Source organism: Myripristis murdjan, chromosome 5, assembly GCF_902150065.1.
Source record: "Myripristis murdjan chromosome 5, fMyrMur1.1, whole genome shotgun sequence".
Taxonomy (NCBI): Eukaryota; Metazoa; Chordata; class Actinopteri; order Holocentriformes; family Holocentridae; genus Myripristis; species Myripristis murdjan.
In genome coordinates, this window is record NC_043984.1 from 15,573,488 (window position 1) to 15,594,617 (window position 21,130).

At 43.3% G+C, this 21,130-nt stretch overlaps 1 protein-coding gene across 2 annotated transcripts in view; it reads left to right on the top strand.

The window, feature by feature from the left end:
* The first annotated feature begins 13,214 nt into the window (after positions 1 to 13,214).
* Positions 13,215 to 21,130, top strand: part of cacna2d2a (calcium channel, voltage-dependent, alpha 2/delta subunit 2a) — a 157,015-nt gene continuing 149,099 nt past the window's right edge. For both annotated transcript variants that reach the window (XM_030051220.1, XM_030051221.1), the window contains exons 1-2: positions 13,215 to 13,569; positions 18,274 to 18,355. In XM_030051220.1, the coding sequence (XP_029907080.1) occupies positions 13,454 to 13,569; positions 18,274 to 18,355 (198 nt within the window). In that variant the 5' untranslated portion in view covers positions 13,215 to 13,453. The remainder of the gene's footprint in view (positions 13,570 to 18,273; positions 18,356 to 21,130) is intronic.

Here is a 21,130-nt window from a genome sequence, read left to right on the forward strand (position 1 = left end):
GGACACTGCTCTTTTACGAACACTGAATGGACTGGAAAGTGAAAAGGAAGGGAAAAAAAGAATTAAAAAAATCTGCTTCTCTGCAGTCGATGCATTGCCTTTGTTCTGCCTTTGGCACCTACGTCCTATCAGACTTGAACTCATTTTTATGACACTCACTGACGTTGTTCTCTCCTGACTAGATCCTTGCTTGAATTAACTCTCAGATGTATGGCGCTTTGGATAAAAGCCTCTGCTAAATGAAAGTGTGACATTTTAACACTGTATTGTGCATGATTATAGAGTAAATAGAGTAAAACAGCAAATTGAAGTGAAAGTACCTGCTGACCAAGTATTCACGAAATGAAATTACCTTTGCTTAGCAACTGTCAAGTTTCACAACCATAATTTTTACACCATGAATGGGAGTAAACTGGAACACATTAACCTTGACTGGACCAAGACATATTCTGTTCACTCTCATACAATTGATATTTGTGACAGACAGATACGATCACAACTATTGATGAGAAGTCAAGATAGAACTGGTGTGGTTCTTTAATCTGAGAGAGAAATAATTTGATGAGATAACTCATAAGAAGCCCTTTTCTAATATAATTTCTTGAAACCAGAAAAGATAGAGAGAATGATAACTGGGTACCTGCGCATGCCGCCCTGCAGGGGGTTGTCCAACATTAGAGGATAAGAAAACTAGCATCAGAGCAGGGGGTTGGATGGCCATTTTACGCTTGAGTGACCGGCAGATTTCTCATTGTACTGAGGTTTATACCGTATGAGCATTGAGCGGGGTCATTGGTCCAATTCCCTCTGTGTATTCTTGTAGCGGCGCGGTGTTATTGTGTTTGCAGGGCGCGCGGCGCTCTGCTTTGACGAATGCATAGAGGACACACCTCATCAGGATTCCAGAGCTGTCCGTCTCTGAATAAGGAAGGGGAATTGGCTGTCAATCCCTAATTAATAAACTCTGCTCCTCTCCCCTCACTCTGGATGGGGGTGTCTGATCAATAACTATTGTGCACTGCCTCAGATGGAAGCCATTCAGATTTATCTGCTAATATCCTCGCTGATAGCCAGTGCTAGACTGGAGATGACAGTAGGCTCAAAGCCCATTACCTCCTTATTTACTGTTTTAAATTCTGCAATAGTCACAGCCAGTCGCTGTCTGTGGAGTAACAAATAGGGGAAAATCTCCTCTGTCTTCCTGGGACAAGTCAAGGACAAAACAGAAGAAAAAATGTATGAATGTCTCTTCGTTGTAGCTCATTTTCTCGGCGAGAATTTGTTTTGCTATGTCGAAGTGCACATTTCTGTCCCAACATGTTTAACATAATATTTGCAAGCTCAGACTGTAGGCCTGTTTCCATATGGTAAATAGATGGCAAATGGTAAAAGTGCTGCATTTATATAGAGCTTTTCTTACTCTGCTGCCTACTGAAAGCACTTTACTCTGTATGCCTCCCGTTAACCCATTCACACCCACATTCATGCACTGATGGTGGAGGCTGCCATGCGAGGTGCCCACCTGCTCATTAGGAACATTTTTTAATGTATTTTTAAATATTTATCTATGTGGCTCTGTGTCTTTTCTTTTCCGCCGGTGCAACTTGAAATCAATGCCCCATCCCCTTTAAAGATGACACCCCATTTCAAAACAAAGCTAGTTAATTTCCAAATCCTCATCCTGCTATAAATCCTGTTGTTCTCTTCCCTTCTTTTCAGCCCATTCAGCAGCAGACAGTTTCCACATCCTGTTCATCTATCTGCCAGGTTTGACAGCAGGACAGATCTTCCTGTTATCCGCAGTGATCTACAGTCAATGAATAAAATCAGGCATACTTAGCAAAAGCACAAGCAAACAAAAGCTCTGCACCTCAGCGCGGTCTCGGGTGTCTGGGCACGGTCTGACAACAATGTCAGAAAGGGAGCATGGGAGTGGATTAATGACTCCCAACACAGGCACTCTGGTCCAATGTTTATTTGAATTTAAACAGGCTTATGAACACCACTTCGCAACTAAATCTCCGGTTGACAGTTCTAGCCCATTATTCTGTATGTCATGAGTCTGTCATTTAAACATCATGTATCATGCCATGATGAAAGACGCAATGATCATAGCTGTTTTTAAAATCAACTTTTGAAGTAATGTACAGTATTTCCTATATTCCAGTTTAAAATGCGGATTTTATAATTCAGTATTATTCTTGAGTACTATCTTTATCATCCTCCAATATTTGAGAGTCCCCAGAAGTCAGTAACTATAATAAAATCGACTTTTAGGGGCTGCAGTATGTTTTTTATATTTTTTATGTAGAGTAATGTACTGATATCTATTTATTTATTATTCTGTATAGGTGTGACTGTTTGCTGATTGAGCAGCTGGCCACTTGTGAATTTCCCTCGGGATTAGGGTTAGGGTTAGGGTTAGTACTATCTATCTATCTATCTATCTGTCTGTCTGTCTGTCTGTCTGTCTGTCTACAATAGTACATTCCAGGTGGGCTGAAAGCTGTAATGACTGTCTGGACCCTGGTAAGACCAACCAACTGTCCAGCAAAGTGAAAATATCTCTCTTGTTGGAACTAACATTGCAACAGTTTGTTAGCAAATGTTTTCACAGCTTACTTTGCAGCTCACTTGCCGGCTTGTAGTAGTAGAGTTGATGTGAGAAAATCCATGTCCTTGGTGAAATTGTAGATTTATATCCAGGAACAGCACAAAAGTGGCATGCCATGTTGACAAGCTAACAGTTACTGTTACTCGTGTGTGTTGAGCCAGACGGAGGAGAACAGGTGAGGAGTCAATCAAACAGGCGGCTGAGCTTCTGTGTTCTGATTAAACTGCTCCGATCTGATTTGTGAAAGGAGCTTCCAGTCCCCAACAAAATGATGTTTTACTTTGTAAAAATCAACTGATAGGCCTCTCTATGTCGTATAGAAATGTCTTCAAAATCTTCAGTTCATGATGTTTTCTACACCCAGCGATAGAAAACATTAAAGGAATACTCCAATGTTTGGGGACAAAATACACTTACCAAGGCTGAGACATGATGTTTGATACCATTTTCACCTCTGTACGTCCAGTGGTTCAGTTGCTATGGGTAGCATTTTGTGTTAGCTTAGCACAAAGACTTGAAGTCTATGGGAGTCATTAGCCTGTCAAAGTCAAAGTGAAAATATAAACCTCACAGCAACTCCTAAACTGTCTGAGAACGAAGTTCGATGGTGGAACTGAAACCGCTGAACTCATTTATCCCACCGTCTATGGCAGTGATCCGCACTAAAATTACTCTTTATTTTTTTTAAATACCAAGATGTGTGTTTCAAATACACATGATACATTGTGTAAGTAAGACAGCTTCGGAGTTTCTTTAAGGTTTATCTTGTCTTAGGCTGGGTAAGTCAGCATAAGGATATTTTGCCTATAAATGCTGGAATATTCCTTTAATTACATATTTTAGCTTCCAATTCCTTCAAGCGATAGGCCTAGTTGTTGTGGTTGCACAAATATCTTATTTATACAACACGTTAACCATGTTTTTATTAATTCTGTTTCTGTTCAACTCAGGTATGGCCATGCAGATTGAATCGTGTTCTGCTCCATGAGCGTTATTACATGTGCAGTCGTTTGCGAGCAGAGAAAGGAGGGCTCCCCCTGAGCCCAGCGCTCCTGCCCTCTGTGGAGAGCCTGCTCCCCGCAGCCAAGGCTTCAGGTGGCCCAGACACAGGCTTTTCGATAAGCACTCTGCCGCAATCATTATTCTTGTTTAAGTCAATGGAGTTGAACTGAATTATCACACCATCCGAGGTGGGATTTGAGGTGTGCCTTTGTTTATGCTCTATTGCTCAATTTCAGTGGCAAAGTTGTTGTTACCGTCCTGTGGAGGGAGCTTTTCCTGATGTTATCTGATGCTGATCAGGAGGAGATGATTATGGGGGGCTGGCCTGCGATACAACAGTGTCGGCACACTAATTCAGAGAGGGAGAGCAAAGATAGGACCGAGGCGCCAGGAGAGATGTTTAAATGTGTGTGTGCAGGAATGACACGTTGGTGCCCCCCACAATCACTGTGTTTTTTGTTTTGGCAATCTTACGTGAAACTATCTCTGCAGACTCTCGGCCGGCTGGGACCTGTGGAGTGCTCTGCATCTGTTTGCACAGCTTTAAAATGACATTAGGGACAGTGCTCAACATGTGTGACGTGTAGAACTGATTGCTCTTGTGTTTGTGTTTGAGGCTCTTTGTGTATTTAATTGCTGATAGAGGCCTTTTGATTCCACTGAGTTATTACAGCTGGCAAAGTGCATATGGTATAGTGTACAGACATATTTGCTCACTTAGATGCACTACAGCGGTTCACGAGCACACACACCAGTGCTCAAATGCTCCGATCCACACACACTCTCTCTCTCTCTCTCTCTCTCACACACACACACACACGCACACACAAACCCCATTAATCCGCTTTTGATTCAGGTCTTAATCTCCTGTCTGCTACTCCGCTGGCAGGTCCCGCCTCCCAGCTTAGTAGTAACAAAGAGGTTTGAGCATCGTGAGGAGGCTCAAACAGGCCGGGCATGCAATCATAAAACCTGCACCACTGTAGCAACCTGTGTGGCCACACACACGCACACACACACACACACAGTATGGGGAGGCAGGTGTGTCAACGACAGGCTGGTCAGCCAATGAGCTGCATGTCTACCGGTTACTTAGATGTCCTCTCTTTTAACACTTTGAAACCTGAATGTGTTGCACACACACACACACACACACACAATGCTACTTATGAAGATGCAGTTTTCATTGTTAGAAAATGCAGATTTTGATCTAAAGGAATAGAATTTTTGAAGGTAATTATTCTTAATAAGTAATAAAAAGTTAGATGAAATTTTAAGACTTTACAAAACAAAACAAAAAATCTAAGAAAACTAAAAATAAATAAATAAATAAATAAATAAACATAAAAATGATATATAAATGGAACATTTTAACAACATATAGTATACATTAAACTATGTTTTAAAAATATAGAAAGTAATTTTTTTTCCCCACACTTTGTCCTTACTTTGAGTATGTCCACACTTCCTGACAGGGGGATTTCATTTAGGTTTCAGAGGGTTAAAGACCCTGATATTTTCATTTCTTGGTTTGCATGGCGCCTCTTGTAAGGAAAGGGAGGTGAAATCAAGTAATCAGTGTTGCTTCCTCTGCATATCAGGTAGTAAACAACAGCTCAACCCATGACCCAGTAACAAAACATTTGGTTGGCAGGGGCTTATTGCATGTTGGAGCATGCTGTGGTGGGGGAGTGAGCTAGAACTTGATGTTTTTCCAAAAATTAAAAGCCTGATGTTTACCTACTGATAAACAGGGAGGGATTGCTGAGGCCTGTTTGCTTGTGTGCAGATGTCTTTATTACCGACCCATTAGATTAATTGAGATAAGCTTTGCTATGCTGCTCATAGATACTAAATATCCCCTGCACAAATAATCAGCACTGAGTGGTGTACGATTAATACGGCGTTCAGTACAGACTGCTGAAAGCAGAGAATCCAGCAGTCCAGAGGCAAAGGCACCCGCTATAGCAACTGTGGTATGTCATTTCAATGGCCTCATGAGACTGGTAGACCATGTACTGGCACTGATAGTTTGACAGATGATACATCACCATCAGCTGCAAGATTTATTGTCGTGACAGTAGAAAAGATGGTATCATACAGCAGCAATATCCACAATCTGACAAACACACACGCACACACACACACACATGGATGTGCATACACACACACACACACACACACACACAAGCTCCAGGGTAAATGACAAATTCTCTTCTTTCCCATAAAAACTGAATCTGGTAACGAACAGATGATATAAAGTTTTGTTTTCATTGTTATAAAATGCAATAAGTCACAGTTTATATGGCTGATTGCTATCATTATTATTGGTGCACTCTCTGTTTTTGCCACTAGATGTCCCACTCTGCGCCCTTTACGCCACACACACCCATGCACGCACACATGCAGACTCTCTCACACACACACACACACACACACACACACACACACACACACACACTTACACACTTGCACGCAGAGTGCACATGGTGTGTTTAATATGACCAGCCTAGCCACTCTCCACATGTGTTGCTGTCTCCTCTGGGAGGACAGGAAAGCATCTGCCTCCCTGTGTCTGTCTAACACATTCCTGGGAAAATAGCCCAAACCAGCGGCTCAGGGGGCAACGTACAACACACACACATACACACACATACACATATACACACAAACTGAGACATATACCAACATGTTTGAACTAAAACAGTACAATTATGTGTGAAAACATAATCTGCATCCTAATTTTCCCTTTAAGTAACCAGAGATGCGTGTTAGATGTAAATTAGTATGTGCAATAGAGTAAAGAAATGCATTTTATTTCTACAATTTGCAAATGATGTAACAGTAATAATGATAACCATAACCTATTTATACAGCACTTTTCAAAGCAAATGGCTGAAGTGTTCATATCTATAAACCATTAGCTGTAATAAGGGAAGATTTGCATTGGTGGGTTTATTAGGTGCTCTGGAGGAGGACGTCAATAAGAGCAGGGCTCTGTGCAGTTACTCAAGTGAAACCCTTTTTTTTTTTTTTTTCTCTTTTAGCAATGCACAGTACTATACAGGAATTATGGTGTGCACTGCATGGTTGCTGTTCACTACGCAGAAGCCATATAACCTTCTTCATATCTCAACAACATGTTTACATCTTAATTTGCTTGTTAAAAATGCTCAGTAGGCTGGATATCGCACAATAACATGCAACATATAACAATTTAGATCTACTTTAAACACTTACATGTAAATTAAAAGCCCATTAAGCACTTCAGTGACATTGTGGCTGTGCACTAGCATCCCATTCATACAGTCTGAGCTGGCAAGCTGTTGTCATGGCAGGTGATGTGCCGTATTAGGGGCTTTCAGTTTTGGTCCAGCCTCTTCCTTCAGGCTACCTATTTGCCATGACTTCTCACTCTGTCTCTGGCTGTAAAATGTGCCAGTTTGAGTACAGCTCTGTGTGTTTATGTGTCTGTCAGAGTGTGACTGTGAAGAATAAGCTCCAGACTCTGTGTTATCTATTAATTCCTTCATTAAGCCCTTATCACCAGTTTTAATGCTAATTAAGATGCTCTTTAATGTGACGGCAAGGCGGGTAAGCGCCTATGCACTTCTCACTCCACAGTGACGAGAGAGGAGGAGTAGACCACGCTCAGACAGGACCACCCTCTCTCTTTATCGAGGCTCGAAAAGCCACCACAGGCCCGTTAGCGTTGCTTCTTTAACACCGACATTGTTTTAATATGACGTATATGGTGACACTGCTTCACACTTTACTGGAGGCCGGTTTAACGTGGGGGCGTGCTAACCGTGGCGTGGAGCAGCTCAAAGTAACTCCCGTTTCAATTTCGCTCTAATTCAGTTCATTTCAGATCGCTTCATTTCATTTGGCTCTTGTAAAAATATCACTGCCACAAAGCACTCAACAATGAGCCCTGAGGCTTCCCGAGCCCCGATTCCAGTCTTGCCAGAGGGCGGAACAAAAGACAATGTTTAAACGGAGAGATGAGTCGAAAATCCTTGGGAGAGACAGAATTCACATGTTCCTCTACAGGGTGGAGGACACGTGGAGGTCACGCTTTCCTCTGAATGTCGTTGACTGGCGCTCCACCATTTTTGCTCTCTCCCTCTCCCTCTCTCTCTCTCTCTCTCTCTCTCACTCTCTCTCTCTCTCGACACCATTGCTAGTTTTGACACCCCTCCAATATTCAGCTGAGAAGGGAGGAAATGTAGCATTTTACGAGAGGTAAAAGACCAGTGATTATAGACAGACAGACAGATGGGCAGGCTGCAACACAGACAGACGAAAGCAAGCAGACAGTCAGACAGATAGACAGACAGACATAGAGAAAGAGAGAGAGAGAGAGAGAGAGATGAACAACCTCTGTGTATCTACTGCCTGAAGTAGGATGAAACTTTGGCAAACACAGTCAGGGTCACAATGAAGACTTCTGTGTGAATTATAATTAGCTCGCATTGACAGATCTGCAATATGCAGAGTAAGCAGATGGCTCATGGACAGTGAGGAGAGGCGGGGGGGAGAAGGGGGGCGGGTTGGGCGAAGGGCTACAAGTTTCTGTGTTAAAGCAGCTGGCAGCCAACTCTGGGATGGTGTGTGTCAGCAAAGAAATACAGAGAGAGAGGGAGAGACAGAGAGAGAGAAAGCAAAAAAAAAAAAAAAAAGAGACAGAGAGATAAATGGGGGAGGAGAGGGGGCAAGAAGAGGATTGAGGGGGAGGAGCTGAGGTATTTTATTATGGAGGTAAATTGAGTGAATAATCAGTGATGATATGAAGCGATCGGGTGAAAATAGTGTTAATAGTGTGATAGTATGCCATGCTGTTGTGCACCTGAGGCTGAAAATGGGTCGAGATTGACGCTGTGGTGGAAATCATAAACATAAAATGCATCCTTGTAATGGTTTCCTCTTCATCCTTTCGCATGTTACTCACCTTCCTCGTGCTGCTCTCTCTCTCTCTCTCGCTCTCTTGCTCTCTCTCGCTCTGTGTGGCACTGATGTCTCCTTCCTCTCCTCTATCCCTCTCAATCCCAACTTTGATGTATGCATGAGGGAGGATTTCCTGTAGACCAAAGAGGCCATTACCCAGGGGCCATTAGGCCTCTAGTAGAGCATGTCAGTGAGTGCTGATTCTTGCTCTGTTTTCACATGCAGCTGCTTGTCTGTGTGGGGCTTTCTCTGGGACTGATTTAGCCCCGAGTGTATGTATTTTCTCTGCTGTATTTTAACTGTATTGTTTGCATGCCTTTCAACATTTAATATACTTGTTTTTTTTTTTATTTTTTTTATTTTGCATGTTATGAAGATTGGGTCATTAATTGGTAGTGCTGTTCTTTCATGCAAAATAAAGGGGGGGGGGGGGGGGGGGGGGGGGGGGGGGGGTTCAGGGCGGGGGGTGAGTCATCATCATCAGGATGAAACGCTCTGACATTTGAGCATGAAAGTCCCAGCGTGCCTTGCGGCCCGACAGTGCTGGGCCTGTGTGTATTTTACAGTAAAGGAGGTAAAGAGAGCACTGTGGCCTGGTGAGATTGTTGTCGATATTATAAAAAGCGTTAAGGTCATGTAAATTAAAGCCAAATAAGAAAGCAAGACAAATAATGAGGACTGCGTGGTGTAGTAGTAATTAAAGGTTACCAACGTGGCCCGTGTGCTGTTTAAATGGGAGAATCCTCGCCTGATGTGCGGCTGAAACTGAATGGGATGATAAGCTGTGAGGTGAGCTGAGAGTAAACATTCAACGTGAAAGACTCGTGGAGCGATGATAACCTTGATTGCTGGAATCACACTACCAATCTCTTCAACACACCGCTTTACAGACCAGGGATGCGATGACTCTTCTTCACCATAGTTAAAAAGAAATGCCCTTAAAGAAGCGGTGTAGTAAATGAGTAACCGCGTATCATGCCGCCGTGTTTACACAGAACACTTCAGAGGATCATTGAAGTTTGTGCTGAGAGTGTGGGAACTCTCTCTCTCAAGGGCGGCGAGCTCTATCATCTGCAGCGCGTGTGACACAGGCTTCCTCTCTAATCAGAAATATAAAATCTTAGCATTCAGCATGCTGACTAGACTGGGTTTTTATGGAGTGTGATCCCTTACTTTTCTGTCCAGCGTAGCAGAACGGCGGTGTGCAGGGCAGGCCACAGCAAGAGGCAGAGAGAGGGAGGGGGAGGAGGTTAAGGAGGAAGATGGAAAAGGAGGGAAAGGAAGATAAGCAACCGGTGTGTGGAGTGCGCCTGTACTGATGACTTGCCCCAGGTCCGGAGACAGGGGAGGCAAGGAGTGATTAATTCTGCTCCGACCTACTTGGCCTCTGTCTGGGGGAGCACTTCCCCAAAAGGGCTGGAGTCTGTTGCAGAATAGCAAGGCCTGTTTCCTTCCGCTCCGCTCCCTGGATCAATACCAGATTGGCAGATGAGTCTTTTCAGGAGAAACGCCGCATCCAATGAGCGAGCGCCCGAGGAGCAGAGTCCCTCCCACTGTCTGCCTCTCTCAGCCCCTGGAGGATCAGCGGAGCTTGAGGTCATTGATCTGTGTGTTTTCACTGAGCGGATCCCTTAGCTGGACTAATCGATCAGCTCTAATAAAGAGTGGATTCTCTATAAGCATCTCAGCGTGTACAATGAGATACAGGCCCTGGGGTGACAATCCCCTCTTTTATCTCCCACCTGTCTGTTCAGACACCAGCACACACATCCACACTGATTGGTATTGGTTTGATGAAGCTAAATGTAACTAGGCTATATGTCAGGAAATCTTGCTTAAATTGGTTGTCAATTGTTTCTTGGTCCAAGCAGCTGCAAAACAGCCACAGGCAGGATATCTCTCCAGTAAGACATCTCTCCCTGCCGATGTTTGCAGGCACAGATAAAAAATGTTGCTGTATGAACAGAGGTTCATACAGCAGGTCTCTCTGTGTGAGAGAGAGAGTTGTGTTTTTATGTACCTACTCAACATTAGATTGTTTCTTCATGGTACTCGCATTTATATTTTCTTCCCTTAGGCCCCACCAACCAGGTAAATTAAGATAACTTAATGCCTAATGTTTGAGAGGAAAGAGAAAACCAGAGGTGGCTGTGAGTCAGCACAAATGCTTAGTGTGAGTCAGCCAACCACATCATTCTACTAGTATCTGTTTGTTGTTATCATTAATGTCATGATGGGAAATATGGTGAGGTAAATTAGTGTGTGAGACTATCAATTAAAGCTTTTTTCCCAACAGGGAATAATAAATGAGCACGGCACTTTCCCCTGCTACACTGACACTGATTTGTTTAGAGGTGTGCCGGAGCGTGAGCCACTTGGTCAATATGTTTCAGTATGAAGCAGCTCTGGGGAATGTTTTGTTTTTTTGTTTCCTAGGGGACAAGCCCAGATATTTGTTCTGACTGAACGACGTGTGACATCGGTGTGCATAAGTAGTGATCCATTGCTGCAGCTCCTCATCCCTGCCATCAGGTGAGTTTTTCCTCTCCTGCTGAGCTCTGTGCCCCGCAGTGTGTCCTTTCTACCAAAACAGACCCGTCTTCCCGCTGCTGAAGTGACAGAAACACTGTGCAGCAACCCCGCTGAGTTCTGTGCCACTCTGTATGAGAGCGCCTGCATGTCCCCTACTGATCGACTGAAACAAGGACAGCGGAGCCAGGAGACAGCCTGTCTACTCGGTGCCCAGCAAATGAGCTGGGAGATGTAGGGCCCACCCAGGGGCACCTGAAGGGGACGGCTTGTGTTGTACCTGTGTTTTGACTGGGAGATGCTGGGAACAAACCTGCAGCCTTGGGTGCTCTTAACTCCTGGAGGACAGTTTCATGTGTCTGTAGGGCTGCACAGCCAAACTAAATATTACCGAAACAGCAGTATGGTGTAAGAAAACCTGTTTGTTGGGTACAGACACCTGGGATAATCACATCATCGTCATTTTGATAATTTTTTCCAGTGAAAATGAAAATTATCATGCAAAAATGATCACTCCCACGAAAACTGTGAATCATATCACAGTTGCAGTATCTGTCAAGATAATTGAAATATGATTATATATTTGGCTGTGCTCTGGGCTGTGTTTCTAATGTTGCAGACATGTAAAAGAAGCACACGATGTAAAAAAAAAAAAAAAAAAAAAAAAAAAACCTCTAATTTTGTGTTTTGTCGGGTTTTGTATTTTCTGTCTGGCACGGAGACGGATGAGAGTGTATTTTGTTTATGTGGAAATGTGCCACACCTACCGTGCCCCTCCAGTTGAAATGGGAAGAACACAGCAGGAGAAGGTAGTGAGATACGCGCTCGTGCACGCACACGCAACAACCACAGACACACAAACACGTGCAGATCAGGCGCGCGCGCACGCACGAAGCTGATCGAGTGAGATACTCAGTTTTCCCGAGGCTTCCTTTCATGCTGAATTAGATCGACTCTGATTTTTCGGCGCATCTCTCCTCCCTCTATATTTGCCATCAAAACAAACAGAATTGAGTTTGTCCAGAGGAAAACTCGGTTTGCCAAAATGCAGCTTATTAACAGGCTTATAATCACAAAAAAAGCATCAAGTAGTGAGAAACAAGGATAAACGCCCTGTGCCTGTGTAATGTTTTACTTCAGACAAAAAAAGGTCCTCGTCTACACAGCGGGTGACATCATGAAACAATAACTGGGTCTCCATTCTAGATAAATGAAGTTATTAATTCTCCTTGCCATCATTTAAATGTTCGGCCACTGGACCAGACGCGCTAATAAGTAGAACAAATGTAGTTGGAGAGCAGCCCCAAGGTGATTGCTGAATGTTTACACTCCAGTTAATTCGACCCCCCCACGCCACCCCCCTCCAGAGTCATGCCTCTAATTACCAAAATAAAGCCTTGATTTCTGCTCATAATCCGAGTTTGGGGAGGATACAGCATGGAGAATGGACAGGAGGAGGGGGAGGTGGCCTGATGCGCGCCCCCGACTGTCGCACAGGAATGTTTTGAGAGGGGGGGAGAAGTGTTTGTGCTCACAGCTGCATCAAGCGCTGAAAATGATCAGGAACTACACAGGAAGTCGGGAATTTTTGCTTTCAGAATAAAGCGTAAAGTTGGTGGGAGGAGGGTGGAACAGAGGCTAGTGGGACTGTACAGAACATCAAAAATACAGCTAATTTCGTTTTTTTTTTTTTTTTTTTTCATTTTAAAGTAAGTTAATATAGGCCAGCGTTCCAAGATGACTGGTATATGTTTAGTGACTACATTTTTGAATAGACAATTTATTGCCTAATGCTAAACCAGACCTGTAATGTCCCCTATAAAGGAGGTTTTGTAACAAACAACTACAGCTGAAGTCTATTTTCCCCACATTTTGTTTTTTGTGCCCCTAACATAGTCTTATCCGTGCTGGAAAATGCGCTTCTTACCGAGATTTTTATTTCGAAAGCAGTGACCGGAACAGCCTGTCCTTGTCCTAGTGAGCTTGACACTAGTCGGCTTGTTACATTGAAGAGAGTGGGAGAGGAAAAGAGCAAATGTGCGCGGCGGCGGAGAGGGAGGGAGGAGAGCAAGTGCGCAAATAAGGTACCGAGGCACATCAGCATCAGCAGTGGCAGCGGCGGCAGCGCCAGTGCATCTGAGAGCCTCCTTGATCGCCTGTGTCTTGAGCTGCCAATCCTCTCTGTACGTCTCAGATTGAGATTTCACAGCCAGTTGAAGTCTCCAGAAGCCTTCGCCACCATCACCCCGCCACCTCTCACTTTCTCTGGAGCTCGGCTCGGTTATTCTTAGCTCAGCTGCGAGAGACTGTCCTTCCGGTCCCTCTCTTATTTATCCCAGTTTCTTGAATATTTAATGGAAAATGGCGATCTGCACTCAGTCGTACGGTATCTTCTGTCTCTTCTCAATCCAAACTGTCCTTATCATATGCGTCTCCACGCCGACCACCGGGACCCACCTCTTCCCTCAGCACTACACGTAAGTACCCTCCACCGTTTGGGGATAAAGCGGGGTGCAGAGCGCAGAACTAGGACAGGTGGCCCCGACAATCCTGCCCAGCGCCTTTCTCAAGGTGCGAGCGGAGCCGCTGTCCCTGATGTTGAAACACAGACGCAGCTTCCGTCTCTGAATGCCCGAGCTACGCTATGAATTTACAGGCTCTCATGGATGTTGTTGTTATCATTATTGTGGGTTGTGACATTTATGCTTGTGCCTCCTTGAGCGCCTTATCCAACACGGGAACGGGCTACACAGAGCGTGCACAGGTGCCTCTGTCGAATAACCCTGACCCGACCATAACTGTTTGGGTTATTGGCGGCGATGACAACAAAACAATAATAGGCGTTGTGCTGTTTTGCTGTCATCGCGTAGTGAGAATATCCCATTTACGCATCGTGGATAGCCGGGCTAGAGGCCAAACCAGCGTAAACAAGTTTGTTAAATTAGCAGGAGAGTCCATTCACGCAGCCCTCAGGCATGGTAAAGTCCATGCATCCAACACAAATCGCCACCCAAACTCCAAAGTAATATGGAATGATTTTTTTAGGTGAAAGTGGAGCAATGGCTGCGGGCTTCCGAATAGATTTGTGGTTATTTTTGCTTGACATTTGCTCTAAATGACGCTGATTTAAAAAAAAAAAAAAAAAAAAAAAAAAAAACACGCTCAAATTTAGACTCACTGATGGTCAGTGTCACACCACGCCATGGCCAGCCCAAGTGACGCCCATGCACATGCGAGGTCCACATAGCTCTCCATCTTCAGAGGTGATGGATAAGGAGAATCAAACTCTTAGACTTATGTCTTCTCCGCCTTGATATCTTGGAAAATTGTTTGCAGATGCAGTATATAACCTGAACACTGTTTTGGCAATTAAAACCATCCCCAAGTATAATATCGATCTTTAAAAAAAAAAACAAAAACAAAAAAAAAACTGCCTTCTCTCATATCAAGCCGACTTTCGGATATAGTCTCCCAGTGGATCCCACACAGATTTCAGACTGAGAGAAGTAGGTTATACAATGTCAAGGATGCAGCTGGTTGTTTCTGTATCAGTTTACCTCCTGTGCATGCATTTGTAGAGTAGACTGCAAAGTATCTTGCCTCTACTTCATATTTTTCCATGATTCCTGATTTTGAAAGGGAAAGTTGCATCACTTGAACCAGCACTGCCTTACAATCCCACATATCTGAATCTTAATTTGTGACTGATGAAAAGACCGAGTGCAACAGTTATTTACTGAAGTGTTCAAATGTTATGTTGCCCTATTTATTATGAATATGATGTTGTGATCTCATTAGGAGGTGATAGGCTGTAGTGGAGTTAAAGGCTTCACAGGAATGACAGGATTGAGAGCAATGCCACCTTACTGTGTCCAGCTGCATCTGAAACTCCCAAGTTCTGGGATTCATGATGAGGAAGGTCACTGTAAAAATAAAAACCTGTTTGCCTGTACATTCCTGGTTGCTTGCTTTAAACTGCAATCAGCAGCATCTTTAATTGGACTGCTTAAGTAAGCAGAAGAAACCAGGTTATTTTTTTTCTTTTGCATTGCTTCGACTTCAAACTTATTGCATTCATGTTTATCTTCATTTTTAATAGCTATTTCATAATGTACCCTTAAAGTTAACCATTACTTCAAGGTGTGTAAATAGATGTGTGTGTCTGTCATCTTACCAGTAAGGTCCTCTCCCTCTGCAAACATTTGTCATTCAGATAAATTGAGTTTTTCAGGAGTATCTACATTATATTTTCCTCGGGTTTGTCTTTGTAGCTGTAAAAAGACTGCTGTATCATTACTTATTTTTCTCTAAGAGTTACCAGTTTTCCTGCATAAACTGTTTGAACAGATGAAAATAAGCTAAATATAGGCCTAGTATATAGTCTAGGTTATATTCAGCCTTCTCTTGGGTTTCAAAAACTGGGTTTGTGTCACCCGCACCAGTGTGCCATTTGCCAGAATTTGACAGTTACCTAATTAAAGTGTATGGGGACCTGCTAATAGCCATCCAGTGCGTGTGTAGGCCTAACACACACACACACACACACACTCACACACACAAGCCGGACCATGTGTTGGAGGCCCAGGTACCTAGCTGAGGAATGTTTGACCATAGGAAAGGGCAGTAAGACACTAAGTCCTGTAATTTATTTTGACAGTAATGCCAAGGTAATATACCGCTTCTTCAATTTAGCTGACATGCCCACTCTGTCAGCCTGCCACCTAGCAGCCTGGTCAGACAGTTCTGTAGGTAATGTTGTGTTTACGTGTGTGTGTATGTGTGTGTGTGTGTGTGTGTGTGTGTGGATGGAGGGGACAGGTGTTTCTGAAATTGCTGCTGTCCTCCCATTTGTTTAGTTTTTTTAATAATCATACAGAGAAAACTTTGTCCGATCACTGGATTCTAAATGGATGGACATACAGTCTTCTCAAGGTAAATTATCATCACTTACCTCAGTCCATATGAAACTCAGAGCAATTTCCCCCCCAAATTTTGTCATTTCCACACATATGAAAATAGGCCACCTTTGGCCCGGTAAGATATTTCAACGTTCCACTTGGAATGAGGAGACCCATTGCAGCAGAATGAACATGGTGCTGCTGTCTGACTGACACTCGGGGCACCCATTCAAACTCATTTTCTCACATTTTCTGCTTTCCCATAATTTTTTTCCCCCAACATAAATCACCGTGCACAAAAAAAAAAAAAAAAAAAAAAAAACACATCAAAAACTCAGGAACAAAATAGCAAAGTTTTACTGCGACATCAAACTACAAAGAATCTGAGGACTGTTCAGCTTTCATGTATTGTAGAGTGACAACTTCTCGCTCTTTTTTTTTTTTTTTTTTTTTTTGCAGAGACAATGCCTTGAGTGATTTGTTTTTACGTAGACATGAACACAGGGTTTGCAATACAGAAAAGTCCCAAATCCAACACTAAAACTCCAGGCTTCACATGGGGATTGATGCATGGATTTCCAATTTAGTTTCCTGAAAAACATCTCCAATGAGTTTAGCATCTGTGTAGCTGCTAGTGGATGAAGAGTTCAGCATATTTAGAAGTGAAAGGACTAAGATTTTCCACAGTGATTCAAAATTAGTCCTACATGCATGCCGTGTCTGTGGAAGATCCTCTATGAGAATCAGCGCAATGCCCCAGAATGAGGCTTTCACAACATTTAAGAAGGCCGCTTGTCAATACAGCTTAACTAAACTGAGTAATACTGTATGATGCAGGTTAATTGCGGTAAGGCTGCATGCTTGACTATATCCTGCTGCCTTGACTGTGCACATGTCTGCATATTTGACCACAGCATCGAGTGTGTTCAGTGGTTTTGATGCTGATGTTGTGCTATTTATTTAAGTAATGAGAGTGATTTTAGAAAATGATAAGCAGGAGTGACAAGGTATCTGGGGCATAAGGTGGTAGATTCTTAATGCATGTCTTTTTTTTAACATGTACGTGTGTGTGTGTATGCATGTGTGTGTGTGTGTGTTGACTGTACATTAGTCAAGTTGCATAAGATGTCTGCCTGGCTTGGGGACAGAGGTATTGTCCCTCACTGTTAGCATCACTGCCTCCTGCTACACTCCGGTCTCACTGTAAGCCTGTTTTCATTTCATAGCGAGGTGACCTTTTCATAGTCAGCGGCCTCTCTTCAGCGGCCCTGCTTTGTACAGTCCTTTAGGAGGCCCTCCTGCTTGCTCTTAATCTTGTCCCCATGAACACAGCCAGTGCCCACACACACAGGCGTGCCCGCTCCGCTGCTATAGTCTTGATGAAGCCTGCTCCGACTAAATACTCGGTGATTATGGCATGCGCTGTCACTTCTCGGCAGACTGGTGCAATTTAATAAATCTGTCTTCTCTCTTGTCTTCTGAACAAATCTGACATTTAAAGATGACATTTGTCTCTGTCATCATATTAAAAGACAAACGACTCTGTTGTGTTGTGCTGGTGATGCTAGTGATTAGCTATCTGCTGGCTGCTGAAAGGGAAAGGTTGGCGTAGAGTCAGTGCCTTGCTCACAGAAACATGACAGATTTTACTTGTCTGATTGCTCAGAGTGGAGCCATAGCTTTCCCTAGCAGTTTGTTTATCCAGTCAGAAATTTTCCTCGCCTGTGCGTGTTGAGTGTTGAGCATGGATCCAGGTTAGTAGGTTGGTCCCTGCTGCTGCTTTAAAAGGATCGAGTGAACATCTTGATCCATTAAGTCATTTGTTGCTTGGTGGGTGATATACAGCGATGAGCTCCAGCCGTTTGATCTCTTAATTCCAAACTTGGCTCTAACCGAGATCAGCTCCTGCTTATGGTGCACTTCTGTCAGACCTGAGCTGTTTTATTACAGAGCAGCTGATCCCAGCCGAGCCAAGACAGGCACGTTCGCTCCCGGTACGGCCAGGGCCAGCCAGATATATGCAAGATGTGATGGGTGAAGAAGGTGCTGATGACTAACGCTGACAAGTCGGAGAGGGAAACGAGACTCAGGCTTCACTAAGTAGGGCCTCATGGCCAGAGCGTCAGAGTGAGGCAGTTTAAGAGAAGAAAGTGAGAGACACACACACACACATACACACACACACACACACACAGACAGAGCCAGGCTCATGCCTGTGTGCAGACGTGTTCAAATGATAATTATGGGCGATGCAGATTGAAGATGACCTCTTTTATTTTCCAGGATGATGCACTGGGCCGGGCGCATTGAGAAGGAGCTGGAAAAGGTTCTGCAGCACGTCACCGGAACACAGCAGATGAGATTTGTAAGTTGACGTCACACTTTGATGTGATGTTCCTCATCCCTTTAAAGTTGCATTATGCATCATTCATCAGCAATATTGCACTGGTCAAAATTACACAACATCAGGTGCCAATCTGTGGCTAGCAAAACACACACAACTGGTATGTACCAGGGATGGAACGATTACCTTTCTTAAGATAAACTGCAATGGTTTGTTACACCATTTCAGATTTTAACTATCACCTAAAATGTTTGTGATTGGTGCATTTTTTAATAAGTGCTGGTTTTTGTGGTACATAGTGTCTAGCATCAGCCAGACAATTCTCCTGTATCAGTCTGACTTGCCAGCTGCTCAGTGTAAATGGAGGCCTTCAGTTAACGCTGCCTGCCAATGTAAGCACACTTCTTGTGCCTGTGTGTCACCTGTCTGCAGGCGACGCTTGCCCATCACACATGATGACATGTTAGCTTGTTAGCTACATCAGGCATGTTACCTTTGTTTTTCATCACCCACCCAATATACAAAATTTTCTTCACTTAAATCCAGCGGTCATTGAAATGGTGGCAAACATGTCCCAGTTGCAGAAACACACGGCTCATCTGTATTTATGTTTCAGTGTTAACGCACGGCATGGCATGGATTGTGTCATTATTTTAATGCAAACTGTTCATGGACCCGATAAGTTAAGTTGTGATTTGTAATATGAAATATGGTGAAATTATTTCAGTATTTGTTAGTAATTATGAAATATTTTCAGAACATTTCAACTGTAGCTCACTGCAATTATACTGAAAGCCCTGTTAAATTTGGTCTCGATAATTGTGATTTAGAATTTTCACATCGTCCCATCTCTGGTATGTGTGTGTGCATTTGTGTGGAGTGCTGTGTGTGTGTGTGTGTGTGTGTGTGTGTGTGTGTGTGTGTGTGTGCACATGTGTGTCTTATGGCACAGCAGATGGTTGAGCAGAGTGTGATTGACAGTGTTTCACCATATTCCTACAATGTGCGCATGTTCGCAGTGCTTCCAGGACTTGTAATGCACCCTGAGATAAATGCTTCATTATTGCTATATGGGTGAGTGTGACTCAGTCAGCCGGTATGGTGCCTGTGGCAGCTTTGATACTCGCTGTAACCATGGTTCGTGTGATGGCCATTGTTATGGTGCTGGCGCTGATGGATCCTAAAGGGGAGATGGGACGTTGCCAAGGATAGTGCAGGTTTAACCTTTTATAGGGCACTCATTGAAATACGTTGAATTTAAAAAAAACAACCCTAGATTGTTATTAGTGAACATGACATGACTATTACTTTTATAAAAAAATTAAAAAAAAAATGTCATTATAGAAAATCAAGGCCAATGAGATTGGTCAAATGCCACAATCATGTGACCTGGGATGTAGAGCGATCTTTACTGATTGGCTGGGTGAAGACCAAATGATTATTGAACTAACTGAGACAGGGGATGGGTGTGATATGTAAAATTTGTGAAATTACCAAAAATAATCACTTGCCCGATAAAGGGTTAACTCCTTTAACTCTGACTTTACCTCTTCAGTGTCACAACTAGCATTAAGATCCATTATATTCTTATTGTTCAAACTGACCGCACTCCCTCTTCCTACGTCACTTCCGGTTTAGCTTTTTCAGATGCGGAAGTAAAATTCTGTCACAAAAACAACTCCAGAGGTCACTGTGTAGAATATATATATATATGCATATTTCAATGAAAATTCAGTTTCCTACACATTGATTCACTGGGGTCTCCAACCTGCAATATGCTCTTTAAGTAGTTTCCTAAGCGGCTTGCATTACAATGACACCTGTCTATTCTGTATTCTGTGCACATAAATTGAGTGAATTATTCGAAAGATGCCATTGCTCTATGGCTACACCATTACATCAAATAGAGAATTTCTATAGTGTCTTTGTGCATCGTTTTATGCACATTTCCCTGTAATTCAGCAAAGACGTATTTGGTATCTTTGGAAACCTTGGGATCTCCAGTAGAGGTGAAAATAAAGTTTTGTGGTTTTCGACAAAGGTCAGCTGTGCAACATGCATTTGTCATCGATGGGAGTGTCAGACCTGAGGAGTGAAGGGTTAATCGTGGGCAGAGGGGGTCTTTGAAGTGACCGACTCATCCAGTGAAAACCAAACATAAGACAGAACAATTTACTTCTCGCTGTTTGTCTTTCACAGTTTGTGCCAATATTCTGCGAGGTCTGCAAGTTATGTGAATTTAAACTAATTTACACAAAAAAGTCACAGAGGAGCTTTATTCTGTTGGCCAAACCCAAGGAGCTGGAAATAGGAAAATTCAAATGAAGTCGGTCTTTCCCTCTCTTCAAAAACATTGTGTCCATCCTGGTGATTCCTTGTGTAGGGTGCCCATATGGCTGTGTGTATGTGTGTGTGTGTGTGTGCTGGTCTGACTGTGTGCGCAGTAGTGAGCGGGTGTGAAAGAACATTTATCACGGCCCCAAACAGGAGTCGTCACAGGGTGTGCTAAATGGCCCAGCATGCCTAGAAAAGCCATTTTCTAAATGGATGCCTCTCTCTATACGTGTGTCTGATAGAAATCTTCCCAGGGCTATGCCGGCTGGTAACAAGATTGCCTCCCTCTGCGCCCCCTTCCTCTTCATGCGCAGTTTATTCTCACCAAAAAAAAGTAAAGAGTGCAAATTATTTTTGAGTTTGTCTTACACGGAAAGAGACAAGGACGTAAGTTGAATTTAATGTGGTCTATTCAGTTCCTCTTGGTTGAGATTTGATTTTTTTTTTCTGACAAGAGACAGA